General features: G+C 37.3%; 5 gene segments (V, D, J or C); 3 read left to right on the forward strand and 2 right to left on the reverse strand.

Annotated features, from left to right (window-relative positions):
* Window positions 1-361: 361 nt before the first annotated feature.
* Window positions 362-1,069, reverse strand: LOC119504168. The segment is given in 2 exon segments: window positions 362-841; window positions 949-1,069. Coding segments are annotated over 2 exon segments (360 nt in total).
* Window positions 1,070-3,895: 2,826 nt separating this feature from the next.
* LOC119474457 lies at window positions 3,896-6,476 on the forward strand. The segment is given in 4 exon segments: window positions 3,896-3,910; window positions 4,034-4,121; window positions 5,025-5,075; window positions 5,988-6,476. Coding segments are annotated over 4 exon segments (474 nt in total).
* Window positions 6,477-10,437: 3,961 nt separating this feature from the next.
* LOC119504206 lies at window positions 10,438-11,878 on the forward strand. The segment is given in 2 exon segments: window positions 10,438-10,486; window positions 11,392-11,878. A coding segment is annotated over 1 exon segment (312 nt).
* Window positions 11,879-20,066: 8,188 nt separating this feature from the next.
* LOC119474458 lies at window positions 20,067-20,545 on the reverse strand. The segment is given in 2 exon segments: window positions 20,067-20,401; window positions 20,494-20,545. Coding segments are annotated over 2 exon segments (387 nt in total).
* A 659-nt stretch (window positions 20,546-21,204) lies between these two features.
* LOC119504199 lies at window positions 21,205-22,663 on the forward strand. The segment is given in 2 exon segments: window positions 21,205-21,282; window positions 22,177-22,663. A coding segment is annotated over 1 exon segment (312 nt).
* Window positions 22,664-23,836: the final 1,173 nt, after the last annotated feature.

Below are 23,836 nucleotides of genomic sequence, written 5' to 3' on the forward strand. Positions count from 1 at the left end.
TATTATGAAAAATACCTTCTTGGTCATCTCAGTATCAAACCTCATATACTATACCTTTTAGTATATCAGGTTTACATAAATAGTACTTTGTTAGTGGTTGTATTTTTTTACTTCTTTGTGATATTTTGAAAGGAAAGGCTCTGTTTAGAAAATGAAATATTTTGGATTTTTAAAATGAAGAATGGTAAATTCGAATTTTCTGTTATATTAGATTGTTTTGTGCAGCTGTTGGTAGAAACACTTTTCAACATGTTTTGATATCAGTGGCTAAAGTCCAACAAGAGTTTAACCTCCCCAGTTTACTCATAAAGAGACTGAATGACAATAATATAAGTTTAAACTGTAGATGGAAGAGCGTCTGTGAGTTTGTTCCAGTTTTATTTAGATTCATTGTGGTTCTGCTTGATGACTCTTGTGTTGTGTTCACTGGACCAGTTCTCCTCATCACAGTCTCTTCACCAACCCTCTGCACCTGCAGCAGGCCGGTTTCACTTCAGCCAAACTGAAGGAGGTTTTTGTACGGCTCTAAATCACTGTGTGAACACATAGCTACCATGTTCGCCCAGACAGTAGTAGTCTCCAGCATCGTCAGTCTGAACACCTGTGATGGTTAAAGTGTAGTCAGAACCAGATCTACTGCCACTGAATCGAGACGCAGTCCCTGAGAAGAGATTCGATGTATAGTATATAAGGAGTTTGGGAGCCTGTCCAGGTTTCTGAAGGTACCAACTGAGATCAGCACCAATATCTGAACTCCCTGTGGCGCTGATGCTCACGGTCCCTCCAACACTAACAGACTTGGATTTGTCAGCCTGAGTCAGAAACTTGTTTGCAGAAGTCTCTGAAATGAGAAATGAAATATAAACCTTGAGAATCAGCAGTTTAGATGATAATAAATTAGACATTATTTAAAGCCACAATGTCAGATACATTTTCAGAATCTCTCACCCTGACTCAGAAAACCCAACACGACAATCAGAGTTATTGACAACATCATCCTGATGCAGTTTTCAGTGTGAGTGCATGAAAACAGTTCAGACTCTCTGTGACAGGAGAACTTAAACTGTGAGGAGCAGTGATGCAGTAAAAACATGCAAAAATACATTTAAAAAGGCAAACACACACCTGTTCTTGTGAAACTGAAAGGGAGAGATGAGGTGGAGTAAGTCGAGGCTACGTCTCCCTGTGGACTGACTAAGAACATGTAGAAACTTTAGACTCTCTGTTCGTCATCTCTCTGCTGTTTCTGTCTTTGCAAAGTTTCCCAAAGGTCATAAATAGATGCAGGCTGCTCTCTGCTGGCTGTCCAGGTTCACAACAACTCTGGCTAACTCTTAGCTCTTTTCTTGATGGTGTACTTCAGTCTGTTAATCCAGATGCTTCAGCTGTGACACTGTGGTCTTGTGGGGTCAGGGGTCATATTATGTTTTTTTTTCTTTTTTTAAATGCAGCAAAGGTGCCATCTGCTGGATGTGCAGGTTCACAACAACTCCAGATTGACATGAGATTGATTTTGTATTCAGTCCTTAGCTCTTTTCTTTGATCATGTACTTCAGGTCAGGGTCAGAGGTCAGATCATACAGATTCTTACAGTTGAGAAAACACGATCCAATATTCTCTTCTTGGTTATCTCCTACATTTAAATTTTTTAAAACCCTCCGTCTTCTGGCTTTTATTTTGAACCAGTCGTCTTTCCTGTTAAGGCAAGGCAGTTTTATTTGTAGAGCACATTTCAGCAACAGGGAAATTCAAAGTGCTTTACATAAACATTCAAGAACATTGAGACAAAGTGCAAAAGAACATTAAGACATAATTAAAACAGTTATAAAAACATAAAAACATAAAAACATTAAAGATTAGAAAATAAAAGCTAGGATAGAAGTTAAAAAAGAATAAAACACAAAAGAGTAAAAGCTCTAATGCAGTATAAGATCATTATCTGGTTTAATTAAAGGCAGCAGCAAACAGGAACGTTTTAAGCTTTGTTTTAAAAGAACTTAGAGTTGTAGCGGTCCTGCAGTTTTCTGGGAGCTTGTTCCAAATATTTGGTGCATAAAAACTGTTAAGGGGTTTTAATGGATTATCTGCATGGTTTAAAGATTGATTGAAGAAGTGGTAACTATCCCTTAAAGGGACTAAAATTGCACATCTGTCTGTCCTGGAAGAGGGATCCCTCCTCTGTTGCTCTTCCTGATGTTTCTTCCATATTTTTTTCCCTGTTAAAGGGGTTGTTTTAGGGGAGTTTTTCCTCATTCGATGAGATGGTCGTACTTAAAAGGACAGGGGGTTTTCCCCAAAAGATCTTTGAATAAGTTTAATGTCATCAAGCGTTCCCAAAACATCCGTGTGAGCTCCACCAGCAGCTGCTGACAGGTTAAACTCCTCTGCAGCTCTGATACATTGCAGCTGAGATATGAGTCACCTCCTGTTAGGAAAGTTGATAAAATCCTTTCACTCTTCATCCTAAAAGAGGGAACAAACATGTGTCACTCTGAAAGCTTTTGTCCGGTTCGGCCTGATTTCCTCCTCTGACACGTTTTGATGAATTCAGGCTCTGATCAGCTCTGAGTGTCTTTATGAAACAGACTGATCCTGGTTCAGTTTGTTAGGCTCATTCAAGACAAGCTTTTCACAATAAGAGACACAGTCATCTGAGGGTTGACAGAAGGAAAACATCAACAGTCCCAGTGGGACCAGGTATACGTCACTCAGGTGTGCGTGTGATGAATGTGTGTGTGGTTTCATTGGTCCAAACAAAAAAAACTATCATTCATCCTTTCGCATCAATTTCAAATTGACGAAGTTCGAATCTCCATCATCGATCAACAAGGAAGTAACAGAGAACAAGTCCATGTGTTTTGTTATGACTTTACATGATCTGCAGTGTTTTACTCTGCAGACTGTTCAACGGACTCTGCATGTGATAGAGGAGCTGATCATGTTACATCGGCTATTATCTATGGTTATTATACAGTAAACCTGCCTTGTTAAGGCTTTTTACTTGATCATCTGCATGCTTTCACTTCAAATTTGTAGCTACCTTGGAACGTTCACCTTAATTAGAAATCAATTTAAGTTTTTTTGAAGTGTAAAATGTACAACATAACATTACACACATCTCCACGGTGAACGAAGAAATTCTTGATGAATTCAAGTAAATTCATATCAAAACATTCTTTTACAAACTCTCACACTTTAATAGGCTACTCTATCAAAAAGTTAATACAACTACAAACCAAGTATTCTTTTCTGTAGGCCTATAAGGAAAGAATACTTAATTATACCTTTTTTAAGTATATTTCAATCAAAAGATTAAGTACAAGTATAATCCAAGTATACTATACATAAGTATATCTCTGATAAGTACATAAAAAGTAAACTGAAAGTATACACTCTCTCTCTCTCAAGTTTTAAATTAGTACAGTATACTAATAGCACACTTGCTTAAAGATTCATCATGTAAATATCAATATTTCTATTTTTTAAATTGGTATAGAGAGTGATATTACATTATAGTAAATAAAAGTAAATAATACATCTTTTTTTTGATAAAATAAAACTTGGAGAATAATGTGAACTTTACTTTTAGGGAGGAAGAAATCATGACTTAAATATGTGATCAGGCAACATTTGTCTCTTTAGCTGAGAGTAAATGTGAACAGAACATGATGTGTTATTAGATTTTTTAATAATCTTTTTAATGAAGTTATTAGTGTGAATGTGTAGTGTGTGCTTGGTGAGGTTCCTGTCAGCTCTGTGTTCAGTGGTCTGTGTCAAAGTCTCTTCCTCTTCAACAGCTGCAGTCGGTTCCTGCTGTAACAGCTCAGTGTCTCTGCAGTCGGACTGAGGGAGGTTTTTGTACGACTACAAATCACTGTGTGAACACTGGTCCATTATGGACACTCTGACAGTAATAAACTGCTGCGTCTTCAGTCTGAACTCCACTGATGGTCAAAGTGAAGTCAGAGCTGCTTCCACTGCCACTAAACCGAGCTGCTGTTCCTGAATGTCTTGTGCTCACATGTCTTATTAGGAGCTTTGGAGGCTGTCCAGATTTCTGTTGATACCAGAACATACAATCAACACTACTACATGTTCCAACAGCTTGGCTGGTCTTACAGGTGAGGGATACGGTGGATCCTGGAGTAGATGTCACTACTGGAGGCTGAGTCACAGTCACCTGACCGCTGCATCCTGCAGACAAAAACAAATCATTCATTTATCAGCAGAAATAAATGAGAGAAAAGGCAGCACATCATGTCTGAAATGTTGCTGAGTGAATGAACCTGTAAAACAGCAGCAGGCCAGCGTCCAGATGAGGATGGTGATGAGAGTCATGCTGGTTGTGCTTTCTGCTGTGTTGACTGACACATCTGAGTCCTGCAGTGTTGAACTCACAGGACTATAAACCTTCTCAGTTCACTGGAGGATCAGCTGACGATGCAAAGCCTCCTCTCTATGGAAATCATTTCTCTGCTCTCAACACACTGAAGGCAACGTGGGACACTAAATCAGGAGGAATACTGCTTGGATTTACACCATCTATCATCTGAATGGATAATAGAAGAAACATATTTATATTAGAAGTGCAGTTGAGGATTTAAGGATGAGTTTGTGTCCACTGTGGTTGGTATGATATGTCTGTTTGTCTGCCTTTAATCTATTGACAGGGTTTACTGGAGATAAATAACATATTTCAGTTCTGCTTAATATGAGTTTATAAGTTATTATTATTAAAAAGCATCATGTTCATTTAACCATGTAGCAACTGATATAAAACTGTGAAAAAATGACTTTGTTACAAGGAGACTGTGATCGTTTCTCTGTCTGGTGTAGAAAAGTAAAGCAAAATTAAATAATTAATCTTCATTTATAAAATAATTTCTATCCATGTCATTAAATAAATGTTTGTAGATTCAATAAAGTATGAATGTTTATGTGTTAATTGAGAAATCAGAGAGTATTTTCAGTGGATAGATGCTTGTTCACAGTGCAGGAGGTTTTTGTACGGCCACTTAATGAGTTTGTATCACTGTGGGTGACTTTTGGTGGAGGAACCAAACTCATCATTAACTGTAAGTACCAGAGAATTATTATTTATACAACATGAAATATTCTTTTAATACTAACTTTTGCATCAGAATTTTATGAAATGAAAAATTATTTTTGGATAATTTACATGTGGATATTATTTTTTGCTGTCTATTAAGCTTGGCTGATATTGAAGTTTAGGAAAATATTAATATTAATATTCTTTTAGTATTAAAGAAGATGTCATGGTGAAATTTATGCAGAATAATTTTCGCTTTTTTTCCAATAATATATTTGTTTAATAAAGTTTGGTTGTAAACTTGTTCTGCAGGAACATTTTAATGTTCAGAAAATAACAGCAAAATTTAATTTCAATTTATTTATGTTTTATGTTTTACTGTAACATTTAAACGATAGTTAGGTATAAAAACTGTTGCAAATGCAGTTAAAACAAATTTAAGAGTTCATATGTTCATTTGTTAGCGCTGTAGTTTGACTTCACAGTTCGTTAGTTTAAAGTGGAGAAAAGGAAGTGAAACAGACATGATAAAGTCTATAAATGAATACAGATGTTACATTTGCATCGCAGCGATGAATCATTTACTGTCACACATTATAAAATACATTTAATTTAATGATCATTAATACAATGTTCCCATTTAAATTCACAGAAAAGTCATGTTGCATATTAATTATTAGATATTTATGAAGAGTTCCACAGTAGAAGATTCATTACTTTAAATAAAAAACAAAGTTTTACTATTGTGTTTTATATGTTAACTCCTCATTTCCTGCCATGTGTCAGCTCCTCTCCTCTGTCTGATCACAGTATCATGCACACAGCTGATCCACAGTAGTGTTAACCTCTGTCAGGTATCATAACTGTCTCATGTCCAGCTGTCTGTCCTACAGTGGAAGTTCATCTGCTCCTTGTGTGTCTCTGCTCTCCCCTCCAGCTGGCACCATGGTCAGGCCCTCAGTCTCTCTGCTTCCCCCCTCCTCTGAGCAGCTCTCTGGGGGCTCGGCCACGCTGGCCTGCCTGCTGACCGGCTACTCTCCTCAGGGAGCCGTGGTGAGCTGGCAGGTGGACGGTACGGAGGTGACGGAGGGGGTCCTGAGCAGCTCAGAGGAGGAGAAGAGCGGCCGCTACAGCAGCAGCAGCACCCTGAGCCTGAGCCAGGAGCGCTGGATGGAAGGAGAGCTGTACTCCTGCAGGGTCCTCCATCAGGGCCACAGCCAGACCCAGTCCCTCCACAGGAGCCAGTGTAAGGGCTAGAGGGGCCGGCTGAAGCCCAGGACAGGAGCTCTGTGTGGGGGGGAGCAGCTCTGATCAATAGCAGTTTGAATGCTTGTAGAGGAAACTGAAGCTTTGTGTGACAGAGAACAACACTGCTGTAAAGTGTTGGACAACAACAACTTAGAGAGGAATGTGTGTCGCTCAGCAGCTTCATGTGAGTGAGCTTAATAACTGTCATGTTGATCACTGATGTTGTTGCTAATAAAGATTTCACTGATACATAACTTCATGAAGTGTTTGCTCTTTTATTTTATGAAGAGTAGAAAGAAATTAACTGGTTTTATAACTTCAACTGATTCTCCTCTCTGTGGAAAATGAAAACCCTCACGACAAAGTAGTATACTTAGAGTTTATTTTATGAAGTTAAGCAAAGTTCAAGTATACTACAAGTGAATAGGTATACTCTTAGTTTAATAGTTATATACTTGGAGCTCACTTTTTAGTTTATGAAAGTACACTTTGTATACTTTAACTTATAGTACTTAGCCAATGATTTATATGTATTACATAAAGAGACTTGCTCCTTTTGCTATTTGACTTGATGTTTTGTGATGATAAAAAAAAAAATTCTTCTCACGTGTCTCCACGGTGAATGGAGAATCAATCAAAAGATTAACTACAAGTATACCTTTCTGTAATTGTCTGTATAAGCTAAGTACACTTAAGCATATCTCTGATAAACAAAAGTAAACTGAAAGTATACTCTCTCTCTCTCTCAGGTTTAAAATAAGTATACTAATAGCACACTTGCTTTGGATTCATCATGTAAATATGAATATTTATATTTTGTAAATTGGTATAGAGAGTGATATTACATTAAAGTAAATAAAAGTAAATAATACATCTTTTTTTTTATTAAAAAAAAAGATACAGAGAATAATGTGAACTTGATTTTTATGGAGGAAGAAATCATGACTCAAATATGTGATCAGGCAACATTTGTCTCTTTAGCTGAGAGTAAATGTGAACATAACATGATGTGTTATTAGATATTTTAATAATGTTTATAATGAAGTTATTAGTGTGAATGTGTAGTGTGTGCTTGGTGAGGTTCCTGTCAGCTCTGTGTTCAGTGGTCTGTGTCAGAGTCTCTTCCTCTTCAGCAGCTGCAGTCGGTTCCTGCTGTAACAGCTCAGTGTCTCTGCAGTCGGACTGAGGGAGGTTTTTGTACGACTACAAATCACTGTGTGAACACCCAAGCACTGTTTATTTGATGGAGACTCTGACAGTAGTAAACTGCTGCGTCTTCAGTCTGAACTCCACTGATGGTCAAAGTGAAGTCAGAGCTGCTTCCACTGCCACTAAACCGAGCTGCTGTTCCTGATTCACGTGTGCTCGCAAATTTTATTAAGAGCTTTGGACTCTTTCCAGATTTCTGTTGATACCAGAACATAGCCCAATCTCCATCACTGTATCTGTGAACAGCTTGGCTGGTCTTACAGGTGAGAGAGACGGTGGATCCTGGAGTAGATGTCACTACTGGAGGCTGAGTCACAGTCACCTGACCGCTGCATCCTGCAGACAAAAACAAATCATTCATTTATCAGCAGAAATAAATGAGAGAAAAGGCAGCACATCATGTCTGAAATGTTGCTGAGTGAATGAACCTGTAAAACAGCAGCAGGCCAGCGTCCAGATGAGGATGGTGATGAGAGTCATGCTGGTTGTGTTTTCTGCTGTGTTGACTGACACATCTGAGTCCTGCAGTGTTGAACTCACAGGACTATAAACCTTCTCAGTTCACTGGAGGATCAGCTGACGATGCAAAGCCTCCTCTCTATGGAAATCATTTCTCTGCTCTCAACACACTGAAGGCAACGTGGGACACTAAATCAGGAGGAATACTGCTTGGATTTACACCATCTATCATCTGAATGGATAATAGAAGAAACATATTTATATTAGAAGTGCAGTTGAGGATTTAAGGATGAGTTTGTGTCCACTGTGGTTGGTATGATATGTCTGTTTGTCTGCCTTTAATCTACTGACAGGGTTTACTGGAGATAAATAACATATTTCAGATCTGCTTAATATCAGTTTATGAGTTATTATTATTATTAAAAAGCATCATGTTCATTTAACCATGTAGCAACTGATATACAACTGTGAAAAAAATGACTTTGTTACAAGGAGACTGTGATCATTTCTCTGTCTGGTGTAGAAAAGTAAAGCAAAATTAAATAATGAATCTTCTTTATACAATCATTTTCAATTCAGTGTGCATGCTGCTTTCTTATATGGATCTTCTGCATGTTATGTTCAATACTTTTCAAAATAAACTGAATTTTAGTTTAGTTTCACTCCAACATGAACTATTCATTCATCAGAAATGTGACATGAACATTAAACCATCATTAAATAAAACTGTGGATTATAATAATTGACTGTCTTTGTATTTCCTTTTTATATATATTTGTTATGAAAAATACCTTCTTGGTCATCTCAGTATCAAACATTATATACTATACCTTTTAGTGTATCAGGTTTACATAAATAGTACTTTGTTAGTGGTTGTATTTTTTAATACTTTGTGATATTTTGAAAGGAAAGGCTCTGTTTAGAAAATTAAATATTTTGGATTTTTAAAATGAAGAATGGTAAATTGGAATTTTCTTTTACATGAGATTGTTTTGTGCAGCTGTTGGTAGAAACACTTTTCAACATGTTTTTATATCAGTGGCTAAAGTCCAACAAGAGTTTAACCTCCCCAGTTTACTCATAAAGAGACTGAATGACAAGATTATAAGTTTAAACTGTAGATGGAAGAGCGTCTGTGAGATTGTTCCAGTTTTATTTAGATTCATTGTGGTTCTGCTTGATGACTCTTGTGTTGTGTTCACTGGACCAGTTCTCCTCATCACAGTCTCTTCACCAACCCTCTGCACCTGCAGCAGGCCGGTTTCACTTCAGTCAAACTGAAGGAGGTTTTTGTACGGCTCTAAATCACTGTGTGAACACATCAGCACTGTTTATTTCATGGAGACTCTGACAGTAGTAAACTGCTGCGTCTTCAGTCTGAACTCCACTGATGGTCAAAGTGAAGTCAGAGCTGCTTCCACTGCCACTAAACCGAGCTGCTGTTCCTGATACACGTGTGATCGCATATTTTATTAGGAGCTTTGGAGGCTGTCCAGATTTCTGTTGATACCAGTTCATAAAATCACCATTACTGTTTCTGTAAACAGCTTGGTTGGTCTTACAGGTGAGAGAGACGGTGGATCCTGGAGTAGATGTCACTACTGGAGGCTGAGTCACAGTCACCTGACCGCTGCATCCTGCAGACAAAAACAAATCATTCATTTATCAGCAGAAATAAATGAGAGAAAAGGCAGCACATCATGTCTGAAATGTTGCTGAGTGAATGAACCTGTAAAACAGCAGCAGGCCAGCGTCCAGATGAGGATGGTGATGAGAGTCATGCTGGTTGTGCTTTCTGCTGTGTTGACTGACACATCTGAGTCCTGCAGTGTTGAACTCACAGGACTATAAACCTTCTCAGTTCACTGGAGGATCAGCTGACGATGCAAAGCCTCCTCTCTATGGAAATCATTTCTCTGCTCTCAACACACTGAAGGCAACGTGGGACACTAAATCAGGAGGAATACTGCTTGGATTTACACCATCTATCATCTGAATGGATAATAGAAGAAACATATTTATATTAGAAGTGCAGTTGAGGATTTAAGGATGAGTTTGTGTCCACTGTGGTTGGTATGATATGTCTGTTTGTCTGCCTTTAATCTACTGACAGGGTTTACTGGAGATAAATAACATATTTCAGATCTGCTTAATATGAGTTTATGAGTTATTATTATTATTAAAAAGTATCATGTTCATTTAACCATGTAGCAACTTATATAAAACTGTGAAAAAATGACTTTGTTACAAGGAGACTGTGATCGTTTCTCTGTCTGGTGTAGAAAAGTAAAGCAAAATTATATAATTAATCTCCATTTATAAAATAATTTCTATCCATGTCATTAAATAAATATTGTAGATTCAATAAAGTATAAATGTTTCTGTGTTAATTGAGAAAGCAGAGAGTATTGTCATTGGATAAATGCATGTTCACAGTGCAGGAGGTTTTTGTACGGCCACTTAATGAGTTTGTATCACTGTGGTACACTTTTGGTGGAGGAACCAAACTCATCATTAACTGTAAGTACCAGAGATTTATAATTTATACAACATGAAATATTCTTTTAATACTAACTTTTGCATCATAATTTTATAAAATGAAAAATTATTTTGGGATAATTTACATGTGGATATTATGTTTTGCTGTCTATTAAGCTTGGCTGGTATTGAAGTTTAGGAAAATATTAATATTAATATTCTTTTAGTATTAAAGAAGATGTCATGGTGAAATTTATGCAGAATAATTTTCGCTTTTTTTCCAATAATATATTTGTTTAATGATGTTTGGTTGTAAATTTGTTCTGCAGGAACATTTTAATGTTCAGAAAATAACAGCAAAATTTAATTTCAAGTTATTTATGTTTAATGTTTTACTGTAACATTTAAATGATTGTTAGGTATAAAAACTGTTGCAAATGCCGTTAAAAGAGTTCATATGTTCATTTAGTATCGCTGTAGTTTGACTTCACAGTTCGTTAGTTTAAAGTGGAGAAAAGGAAGTGAAACAGACAGATGATAAAGTCTATAACTGAATACAGATGTTACATTTGCATCACAGCAATGAATCATTTACTGTCACACATTATAAAGAATATTTAATTTAATGATCATTAATACAATGTTCTCATTTAAAATCACAGATAAGTCATGTTGCATATTAATTATTAGTTATTTATGAAGAGTTCCACAGTAGAAGATTCATTACTTTAAATAAACAACAAAGTTTTACTATTGTGTTTTATTTGTTAACCCCTCATTTCCTGCCATGTGTCAGCTCCTCTCCTCTGTCTGATCACAGTATCATGCACACAGCTGATCCACAGTAGTGTTAACCTCTGTCAGGTATCATAACTGTCTCATGTCCAGCTGTCTGTCCTACAGTGGAAGTTCATCTGCTCCTTGTGTGTCTCTGCTCTCCCCTCCAGCTGGCACCATGGTCAGGCCCTCAGTCTCTCTGCTTCCCCCCTCCTCTGAGCAGCTCTCTGGGGGCTCGGCCACGCTGGCCTGCCTGCTGACCGGCTACTCTCCTCAGGGAGCCGTGGTGAGCTGGCAGGTGGACGGTACGGAGGTGACGGAGGGGGTCCTGAGCAGCTCAGAGGAGGAGAAGAGCGGCCGCTACAGCAGCAGCAGCACCCTGAGCCTGAGCCAGGAGCGCTGGATGGAAGGAGAGCTGTACTCCTGCAGGGTCCTCCATCAGGGCCACAGCCAGACCCAGTCCCTCCACAGGAGCCAGTGTAAGGGCTAGAGGGGCCGGCTGAAGCCCAGGACAGGAGCTCTGTGTGGGGGGGAGCAGCTCTGATCAATAGCAGTTTGAATGCTTGTAGAGGAAACTGAAGCTTTGTGTGACAGAGAACAACACTGCTGTAAAGTGTTGGACAACAACAACTTAGAGAGGAATGTGTGTCGCTCAGCAGCTTCATGTGAGTGAGCTTAATAACTGTCATGTTGATCACTGATGTTGTTGCTAATAAAGATTTCACTGATACATAACTTCATGAAGTGTTTGCTCTTTTATTTTATGAAGAGTAGAAAGAAATTAACTGGTTTTATAACTTCAACTGATTCTCCTCTCTGTGGAAAATGAAAACCCTCACGACAAAGTAGTATACTTCAAGCTTATTTTATGAAGTTAAGTAAAGTTCAAGTATACTACAAGTGAATAGGTATACTCTTAGTTTAATAGTTATATACTTGGAGCCCACTTAGCTAATGATTTATGTATTACATAAAGAGACTTGCTCCTTTTGCTATTTGACTTGATGTTTTGTGATGATAAAATAAGTAAATACATTTTCTCACACGTCTCCACGGTGAACGAAGAATCCAACAATGTAGAACATTTTTGATGAATTTAATTAAATTCATATCAAAACATTCTGTAACAAACTCTCACACACATCCTTAAAGTGGCTATAGTCAATATTTTGATAATAACAGTTTTCAAATGGCAATATGAAAGCGGTTTCTCATAGTGATGAACCTACAGAGAATTACCACCCATATCTGCTGCAGGAACTATGAAAGTCTATAGAACATTTTGTGCAAATCCACCAATTACATGTGGGTGTTCCTACAACAGGAGTCAGGGGATCACATAAGTCTTTGTAGCAGATCTTCTGGGCACCGTGAATATCTGAACCCAAATTTCATGAAAATCCATCCAATAGCTTTGGAGACATTTGACTAAAAACTAAAAGATCAATCTCATGGTGGTGCTAAAGTTAAAGTCAGTAGGATTAATCCTCAGGGGACCATGAACATCTGTATGTTGCTGAGTGAATGAACTTGATTAAAAAAATAATTGTATTAAGTCATACAGCAGATTATCCTCTAACATGTAATGGAGTAGAAAGAGAATATAGCAAAAAGAAGAATACTTCAAAAATACCTCAAAAATGCACTTAAATACAGCACTTGAGTAAATGTACTTTGTTTTTCTTTGTGATCAAATTTGATTGATTTTAAAGATATGCATTGGGAATTATTAACAATAACAAAAGAAAAAATCCATAATTCAAAACCAAACGTTAATTAAAAATAATAATGATAATAATAATAATAATAATAATAATAATAATAATAATAATAATAATAATAATAATAATAATAATGATAATTAAAATAATAGATACCCTCCAAAAAAAATTAATGAATAAATAAAAAATAAAATAAGAAATTACAAAACTAGCTAATGGTGACTCCCACCCCTCAAAATAAATCTCCATTTAATACACTATGGGATATGTTATGATACAATTAAGTTACATAAATTTGGGGATTTTACTTAAAGCCCCTGTTCAGGATGAGATCGTTTTCTAATGTAGTTTGTTTATACTTTACTATCTTAATTTGTGAGGACAGGGGGGGGAGACAGTGGAATCAAATATAAAGCAGTTCTTGTGCTAATGTATAAAATTCATCATGATGTCATTGAAGGTTTTTAGTTTTTTTTTTGCTCAATAGACAAACTGAAATGTACAGTATGATGTGCCTATACTGTGTAGTGTGAATGTGTAGTGTGTGCTTGGTGAGGTTCCTGTCAGCTCTGTGTTCAGTGGTCTGTGTCAGAGTCTCTTCCTCTTCAGCAGCTGCAGTCGGTTCCTGCTGTAACAGCTCAGTGTCTCTGCAGTCGGACTGAGGGAGGTTTTTGTACGACTACAAATCACTGTGTGAACACTGGTCCGCTATGGACACTCTGACAGTAATAAACTGCTGCGTCTTCAGTCTGAACTCCACTGATGGTCAAAGTGAAGTCAGAGCTGCTTCCACTGCCACTAAACCGAGCTGCTGTTCCTGATTCACGTGTGCTCACAAGTTTTATTATGAGCTTTGGAGCCTGTCCAGATTTCTGTTGATACCAGTGCATATAATCATTATTACTGTATCTGAAAACAGCTTGGTTGGTTTTACAGGTGAGAGAGACGGTGGATCCTGGAGTAGATGTCACTACTGGAGGCTGAGTCACAGTCACCTGACCGCTGCATCCTGCAGACAAAAACAAATCATTCATTGATCAGCAGAAATAAATGAGAGAAAAGGCAGCACATCATGTCTGAAATGTTGCTGAGTGAATGAACCTGTAAAACAGCAGCAGGCCAGCGTCCAGATGAGGATGGTGATGAGAGTCATGCTGGTTGTGCTTTCTGCTGTGTTGACTGACACATCTGAGTCCTGCAGTGTTGAACTCACAGGACTATAAACCTTCTCAGTTCACTGGAGGATCAGCTGACGATGCAAAGCCTCCTCTCTATGGAAATCATTTCTCTGCTCTCAACACACTGAAGGCAACGTGGGACACTAAATCAGGAGGATTACTGCTTGGATTTACACCATCTATCATCTGAATGGATAATAGAAGAAACATATTTATATTAGAAGTGCAGTTGAGGATTTAAGGATGAGTTTGTGTCCACTGTGGTTGGTATGATATGTCTGTTTGTCTGCCTTTAATCTACTGACAGGGTTTACTGGAGATAAATAACATATTTCAGTTCTGCTTAATATGAGTTTATAAGTTATTATTATTATTAATAAGCATCATGTTCATTTAACCATGTAGCAGCTGATATAAAACTGTGAAAAAATGACTTTGTTACAAGGAGACTGTGATCGTTTCTCTGTCTGGTGTAGAAAAGTAAAGCAAAATTATATAATTAATCTTCTTCATACAATCATTTTCAATTCAGTGAGCATGCTGCTTTCTTATATGGATCTTCTGCATGTTATGTTCAATATTTTTCAAAGTAAACTGAATTTTAGTTTAGTTTCACTCCAACATGAACTGTTCATTCATCAGAAATGTGGCATGAACATTAAACCATCATTAAATAAAACTATGGATTAGTCACTGTCTTTGTATTTCCTTTAATATATATTTATTATGAAAAATACCTTCTTGGTCATCTCAGTATCAAACCTCATATACTATACCTTTTAGTATATCAGGTTTACATAAATAGTACTTTGTTAGTGGTTGTATTTTTTGATACTTTGTGATATATTGAAAGGAAAGGCTCTGTTTAGAAAATGAAATATTTTGGATTTTTAAAATGAAGAATAGTAAATTGGAATTTTCTTTTACATTAGATTGTTTTGTGCAGCTGTTGGTAGAAACACTTTTCAACATGTTTTGATATCAGTGGCTAAAGTCCAACAAGAGTTTAACCTCCCCAGTTTACTCATGAAGAGACTGAATGACAAGATCATAAGTTTAAACTGTAGATGGAAGAGCGTCTGTGAGTTTGTTCCAGTTTTATTTAGATTCATTGTGGTTCTGCTTGATGACTCTTGTGTTGTGTTCACTAGACCAGTTCTCCTCATCACAGTCTCTTCACCAACCCTCTGCACCTGCAGCAGGCCGGTTTCACTTCAGTCAAACTGAAGGAGGTTTTTGTACGGCTCTAAATCACTGTGTGAACACGTAGCTACCATGGTCGCCCAGACAGAAGTAATCTCCAGCATCGTCAGTCTGAACACCTGTGATGGTTAAAGTGTAGTGAGAACCAGATCTACTGCCACTGAATCGAGACGCAGTCCCTGAGAAGAGAGTTGATGCTTTGTATATAAGGAGTATGGGAGCCTGTCCAGGTTTCTGAAGGTACCAACTGAGATCAGCACCAATATCTGAACTCCCTGTGGCGCTGATGCTCACGGTCCCTCCAACACTAACAGATTTGGATTTGTCAGCCTAAGTCAGAAATTTGTTTGCAGAAGACTCTGAAATGAGAAATGAAATATAAACCTTGAGAATCAGCAGTTTAGATGATAACAAATTAGACATCAATTAAAGCCACAATGTCAGATACATTTTCAGAATCTCTCACCCTGACTCAGAAAACCCAACACGACAATCAGAGTTATTGACAACATCATCCTGATGCAGTTTTCAGTGTGAGTGCATGAAAACAGTTCAGACTCTCTGTGACAGGAGAACTTAAACTGTGAGGAGCAGTGATGCAGTAAAATCATGCAAAAATACATTTAAGAAGGCAAACACACACCTGTTCTTGTGAAACTGAAAGGGAGAGATGAAGTGGAGTAGGTAGAGGCTCCGTCTCCCTGTGGACTGACTAAGAACATGTAGAAACTTTAGACTCTCTGTTCCTCATCTCTCTGCTGTTTCTGTCTTTGCAAAGTTTCCCAAAGGTCATAAATAGATGCAGGCTGTTCACAACAACTCTGGCTGACTCTAAGCTCTTTTCATCATCATGTACTTCAGTCAGTTAATCCAGTTGCTTCAGCTGTGACACTGTGGTCTTGTGGGGTCAGGGGTCATATCATGTTTTTTTTTCTTTTTTTAAACGCAGCAAAGGTGTCATCTGCTGGCTGTGCAGGTTCACAACAACTCCAGATTGACATGACATTAATTTTGTATTCAGTCCTTAGCTCTTTTCTTTGATCATGTACTTCAGGTCAGGGTCAGAGGTCAGATCATACAGATTCTTACAGTTGAGAAAACACGATCCAATATTCTCTTCTTGGTTATCTCCTACATTGAATTTTTTTAAAACCCTCCGTCTTCTGGCTTTTATTTTGAACCAGTCGTCTTTCCTGTTAAGGCAAGGCAGCTTTATTTGTAGAGCACATTTCAGCAACAGGGAAATTCAAAGTGCTTTACATAAACATTCAAGAACATTGCGACAAAGTGCAAATGAACATTAATACATAATTAAAACAGTTATAAAAACATAAAAACATAAAAACATTAAAGATTAGAAAATAAAAATAAGCTAAAAATAAAAGCTAGGATTGAAGTTAAAAAAGAATAAAACACAAAAGAGTAAAAGCTCTAATGCAGTATAAGATCATTATCTGGTTTAATTAAAGGCAGCAGCAAACAGGAAAGTTTTAAGCTTTGTTTTAAAAGAACTTAGAGTTGTAGCAGTCCTGCAGTTTTCTGGGAGCTTGTTCCAAATATTTGGTGCATAAAAACTATTAAGGGGTTTTAATGGATTATCTGCATGGTTTAAAGATTGATTGAAGAAGTGGTAACTATCCCTTAAAGGGACTTAAATTGCACCTCTGTCTGTCCTGGAAGAGGGATCTCTCCTCTGTTGCTCTTCTTGAGGTTTCTTCCATATTTTTTCCCTGTTAAAGGGGTTGTTTTGGGGGAGCTTTTCCTCATTCAATGAGATGGTCGTACTTAAAAGGACAAGGAGTGTCGTAACCTGTTCAGATTGTAAAGGCAAAGTTGTGATTTTTGATATTGGGTTATGCAAATAAAATTGACTTGACTTGACTTAAATGTTTCAATTGTAGGGACCTGCCATTTCTGGTGGAAAAGACAATGAACTGTGCTTCTCAGGATCCTTGATTATGCAGCCATTGGCTGTGGATTAAGCTCAGTCGCCATTGGCTACTGTAGCATTTCACACATAGGTGTGAAATTCACCCAGGACAAAACCAGAGGAATCTCTTTGTTCCTCCTCTTTCTGCTCATTCTCCTCATCTCTCCTGACCTGCGAGAGGTGAGCTGCTGCTCTCCAGACCGGAAGTAGTACTGCTTCTAATCTATGGCCTGTTAGGAAACAGCCATCCATAGGAACACAAGGAAACCAAAAGGCAGACGACGCGAGAGCCTGCCTTTGACCAACTAACTTCAAGCAACAACTTGATTGGAGCATAGCAAAGACGACATCTTTGACTTGGAACCACTACTTCAACACATGGAATTACAAACCCTTTTCTTCCATGGATTGGTAACGTAGTGGGCTTACCTTAGAATTAGCAATCGCACATGGCTGAGCAAGACTGTTCAACTTTGATTTCTAGAAAGTACTTGTATTGATTTGGTTTAATGTTATTCATTGAGTTTGACTGGTGATTTATCTGTATTTGATATTTGGGTAACTGGCTTCGCCACATCTGATGTGTTTAGTTTATGCTTCACATAGACAAGGTCTTGCATGCAAACTAACCATCTTTTCTAACCCACTGCATATCTAACACACATTAAGATCACATACATAAACTTTGAATTTAGTTAAACATAAACATACAGCTTCAGATAATCTTAACCCCCACATCACGCCATCTTGTCTCTCTCCCTCTCTCTCTCTCTCTCTCTCTCACACACACACACACACACACACACACACACACACATGCGTACACACTGTGTTTGGTTTGTTTAGTTTAGTTATTTAGTTAGATTAATATTGTGTTTTAAACCTTCATTATCTTGTAAATAAATGATTGTGGAATATACATGCTGGTCTCTTTAATGTTGCACAAGAGTGAATAATGCCAACCTCTGCTATGTCAAGAACTTCAATATACTTCAACCTTTACTATCTATTTTGGTTATAGTTATTAATTTAATTATTAATCAAAGTTCCAAATTGATAGTTTAGCATATATAATGAGACTATATTAACGTTTTGGTCATTTGCCCGTTTATTATTAATGTTTATTGATAATCTTTATTAATATTAATAATTATATTATTATTTGTTAATTAATTTTCTAATTAACCAAAACCTGTTACAGCTAAATCCCTACACAATCAAATTCAGGGCTTCACCCCAAAGTTGTGTTAATGGATGACAAAATAATATTATTCAGCTTTTTTTCCCCAAAAGATCTTTGAATAAGTTTAATGTCATCAAGCGTTCCCAAAACATCAGTGTGAGCTCCACCAGCAGCTGTTGACAGGTTAAACTCCTCTGCAGCTCTGATACAGTTCAGCTGAGATATGAGTCATCTCCTGTTAGGAAAGTTGATCAAATCCTTTCACTCTTCATCCTAAAAGAGGGAACAAACATGTGTCACTCTGAAAGCTTTTGTCCGGTTCGGCCTGATTTCCTCCTCTGACACGTTTTGATGAATTCAGGCTCTGATCAGCTCTGAGTGTCTTTATGAAACAGACTGATCCTGGTTCAGTTTGTTAGGCTCATTCAAGACAAGCTTTTCACAATAAGAGACACAGTCATCTGAGGGTTGACAGAAGGAAAACATCAACAGTCCCAGTGGGACCAGATATACGTCACTGAGGTGTGTGTGTGTGTGTGTGATGAATGTGTGTGTGGTTTCATTGGTCCAAACAACAAAAACTATCATTCATCCTTTTGCATCAATTTCAAATTGCCGAAGTTCGAAGCTCCATCATCGATCAACAAGGAAGTAACAGAGAACAAGTCCATGTGTTTTGTTATGACTTTACATGATCTGCAGTGTTTTACTCTGCAGACTGTTCAACTGACTCTGCATGTGATAGAGGAGCTGATCATGTTACATCGGCTATTATCTATGGTTATTATACAGTAAACCTGCCTTGTTAAGGCTTTTTACTTGATCATCTGCATGCTTTCACTTAAAATGTGTAGCTACCTTGGAACGTTCACCTTAATTTGAAATTAATTTAAGTTTTTTTGAAGTGTAAAATGTACAACATAACATTACACACATCTCCACGGTGAACGAAGAAATTCTTGATGAATTGAAGTAAATTCATATCAAAACATTCTTTTACAAACTCTCACACACTTTAATAGGATACTCTATCAAAAAGTTAGTACAACTACAAGCCATGTATACCTTTCTGTAGGCCTATAAGGCAAGAATACTTAATTATACTTTTCTTAAGTATATCTCAATCAAAACATTAAGTACATGTATAATCCAAGTATACTATACATAAGTAGATCTCTGATAAGTACATAAAAAGAACACTGAAAGTATACTCTCTCTCTCAAGTTTAAAATAAGTACAGTATACTAATAGCACACTGAGAGTGATATTACATTATAGTAAAGAAAAGTAAATATTACAACTTTTTGATTAAAAGAAACTTGGAGAATAATGGGAACTTTACTTTTAGGGAGGAATAAATCATGACTCAGATATGTGATCAGGCAACATTTGTCTCTTTAGCTGAGAGTAAATGTGAACAGAACATTATGTGTCATTAGATATTTTAATAATCTCTTTAATGAAGTTATTAGTGTGAATGTGTAGTGTGTGCTTGGTGAGGCTCCTGTCAGCTCTGTGTTCAGTGGTCTGTGTCAGAGTCTCTTCCTCTTCAGCAGCTGCAGTCGGTTCCTGCTGTAACAGCTCAGTGTCTCTGCAGTCGGACTGAGGGAGGTTTTTGTACGACTACAAATCACTGTGTGAACACAGCAGCACTGTTTATGTAGTGGTAACTCTGACAGTAATAAACTGCTGCGTCTTCAGTCAGAACTCCACTGATGGTCAAAGTGAAGTCAGAGCTGCTTCCACTGCCACTAAACCGAGCTGCTGTTCCTGATACACGTGTGCTCACAAGTTTTATTAGAAGCTTTGGAGGCTGTCCAGATTTCTGTTGATACCAGTACATACGATCACCATAACTACTGTCACTGTAAACAGCTCGGCTGGTCTTACAGGTGAGAGAGACGGTGGATCCTGGAGTAGATGTCACTACTGGAGGCTGAGTCACAGTCACCTGACCGCTGCATCCTGCAGACAAAAACAAATCATTCATTGATCAGCAGAAATAAATGAGAGAAAAGGCAGCACATCATGTCTGAAATGTTGCTGAGTGAATGAACCTGTAAAACAGCAGCAGGCCAGCGTCCAGATGAGGATGGTGATGAGAGTCATGCTGGTTGTGCTTTCTGCTGTGTTGACTGACACATCTGAGTCCTGCAGTGTTGAACTCACAGGACTATAAACCTTCTCAGTTCACTGGAGGATCAGCTGACGATGCAAAGCCTCCTCTCTATGGAAATCATTTCTCTGCTCTCAACACACTGAAGGCAACGTGGGACACTAAATCAGGAGGATTACTGCTTGGATTTACACCATCTATCATCTGAATGGATAATAGAAGAAACATATTTATATTAGAAGTGCAGTTGAGGATTTAAGGATGAGTTTGTGTCCACTGTGGTTGGTATGATATGTCTGTTTGTCTGCCTTTAATCTACTGACAGGGTTTACTGGAGATAAATAACATATTTCAAATCTGCTTAATATGAGTTTATAAGTTATTATTATTAAAAAACATCATGTTCATTTAACCATGTAGCAACTGATATAAAACTGTGAAAAAATGACTTTGTTACAAGGAGACTGTGATCGTTTCTCTGTCTGGTGTAGAAAAGTAAAGCAAAATTATATAATTAATCTTCATTTATGCAATAATTTCAATTGATATCATTAAATAAATATTTATAGATTCAATAAAGTATAATTGTTTATGTGTTAATTGAGGAAGCAGAGAGTATTTTCAGTGGATAGATGCTTGTTCACAGTGCAGGAGGTTTTTGTACGGCCACTTAATGAGTTTGTATCACTGTGGTGGACTTTTGGTGGAGGAACCAAACTCATCATTAACTGTAAGTACCAGAGATTTATAATTTATACAACATGAAATATTCTTTTAATACTAACTTTTGCATCATAATTTTATAAAATGAAAAATTATTTTGGGATAATCTACATGTGGATATTATTTTTGCTGTCTATTTAACTTGGCTGATATTGAAGTTTAGGAAAACATTTATATTAATATTCTTTTAGTATTAAAGAAGATGTTATGGTGAAATATATGCAGAATAATTTTCGCTTTTTTTTCCAATAATATATTTGTTTAATAAAGTTTGGTTGTAAATTTGTTCTGCAGGAACATTTTAACGTTCAGAAAATAACAGCAAAATTTTATTTCAAGTTATTTATGTTTTATGTTTTACTGTAACATTTAAATGATTGTTAGGTATAAAAACTGTTGCAAATGTTGTTAAAACTCATTTAAGAGTTCATATGTTCATTTAGTATCGCTGTAGTTTGACTTCACAGTTCGTTAGTTTAAAGTGGTGAAAAGGAAGTGAAACAGACAGATGATAAAGTCTATAACTGAATACAGATGTTACATTTGCATCACAGCGATGAATCATTTACTGTCACACATTATAAAGAAGATTTAATTAAATGATCATTAAAACAATGTTCCCATTTAAAACAGATAAATCATGTTGCATATTAACTATTAGATATTTATGAAGAGTTCCACAGTAGAAGATTCATTACTTTAAATAAAAAACACTATTGTGTTAACTCCTCATTTCCTGCCATGTGTCAGCTCCTCTCCTCTGTCTGATCACAGTATCATGCACACAGCTGATCCACAGTAGTGTTAACCTCTGTCAGGTATCATAACTGTCTCATGTCCAGCTGTCTGTCCTACAGTGGAAGTTCATCTGCTCCTTGTGTGTCTCTGCTCTCCCCTCCAGCTGGCACCATGGTCAGGCCCTCAGTCTCTCTGCTTCCCCCCTCCTCTGAGCAGCTCTCTGGGGGCTCGGCCACGCTGGCCTGCCTGCTGACCGGCTACTCTCCTCAGGGAGCCGTGGTGAGCTGGCAGGTGGACGGTACGGAGGTGACGGAGGGGGTCCTGAGCAGCTCAGAGGAGGAGAAGAGCGGCCGCTACAGCAGCAGCAGCACCCTGAGCCTGAGCCAGGAGCGCTGGATGGAAGGAGAGCTGTACTCCTGCAGGGTCCTCCATCAGGGCCACAGCCAGACCCAGTCCCTCCACAGGAGCCAGTGTAAGGGCTAGAGGGGCCGGCTGAAGCCCAGGACAGGAGCTCTGTGTGGGGGGGAGCAGCTCTGATCAATAGCAGTTTGAATGCTTGTAGAGGAAACTGAAGCTTTGTGTGACAGAGAACAACACTGCTGTAAAGTGTTGGACAACAACAACTTAGAGAGGAATGTGTGTCGCTCAGCAGCTTCATGTGAGTGAGCTTAATAACTGTCATGTTGATCACTGATGTTGTTGCTAATAAAGATTTCACTGATACATAACTTCATGAAGTGTTTGCTCTTTTATTTTATGAAGAGTAGAAAGAAATTAACTGGTTTTATAACTTCAACTGATTCTCCTCTCTGTGGAAAATGAAAACCCTCACGACAAAGTAGTATACTTAAAGTTTATTTTATGAAGTTAAGTAAAGTTCAAGTATACTACAAGTGAATAGGTATACTCTTAGTTTAATAGTGTAGCCCACTTTTTAGTTTATGAAAGTACACGTTGTATACTTTAACTTATGGTACTTAGCTAATGATTTATGTATTACATAAAGAGACTTGCTCCTTTTGCTGTTTGACTTGATGTTTTGTGATGATAAAAAAAGACATACATTTTTCTCACATGTCTCCATGGTGAACAAGAAACCAAAAACGTAAAAAATTCTTGTTGAATTGATGTAAATTCATATCAAAACATTCATTAACAAACTCTCACACACTTTAATAGGCTACTCTATCAAAAAGTTAGTACAACTACAAGTCAAGTATACCTTTCTGTAGGCCTATAAGGTAAGAACACTTAATTATACTTTTCTTAAGTATATCTTGATCAAAAGATTAAGTAAACGTATAATCCAAGTATGCTACGCTTTTCTGTAATTGTCTGTATAAGCTAAGTATACTTAATTATATCTCTGATAAGTACATATAAATTAAACTGAAAGTATATACTCTCTCTCTCAAGTTTAAAATAAGTGTACAAATAGCACACTTGCTTTGGATTCATCATGTAAACATCAAAATTTCTCATTTGTAAATTGGTATAAATAGTGATATTACATTATAGTAAAGAAAAGTAAATAATACATATTTTTTTTATTAAAAAAAACAACTTGGAGAATAATGTGAACTTTACTTTTAGGGAGGAAGAAATCATGACTCAAATATGTGATCAGGCAACATTTGTCTCTTTGGCTGAGAGTAAATGTGAACAGGACAGATGATGTGTTATTAGATATTTTAATAATGTTTTTAATGAAGTTATTAGTGTGAATGTGTAGTGTGTGCTTGGTGAGGTTCCTGTCAGCTCTGTGTTCAGTGGTCTGTGTCAGAGTCTCTTCCTCTTCAGCAGCTGCAGTCGGTTCCTGCTGT

The sequence above is a fragment of the Sebastes umbrosus genome, chromosome 16, assembly GCF_015220745.1.
Source record: "Sebastes umbrosus isolate fSebUmb1 chromosome 16, fSebUmb1.pri, whole genome shotgun sequence".
Classification (NCBI taxonomy): Eukaryota; Metazoa; Chordata; class Actinopteri; order Perciformes; family Sebastidae; genus Sebastes; species Sebastes umbrosus.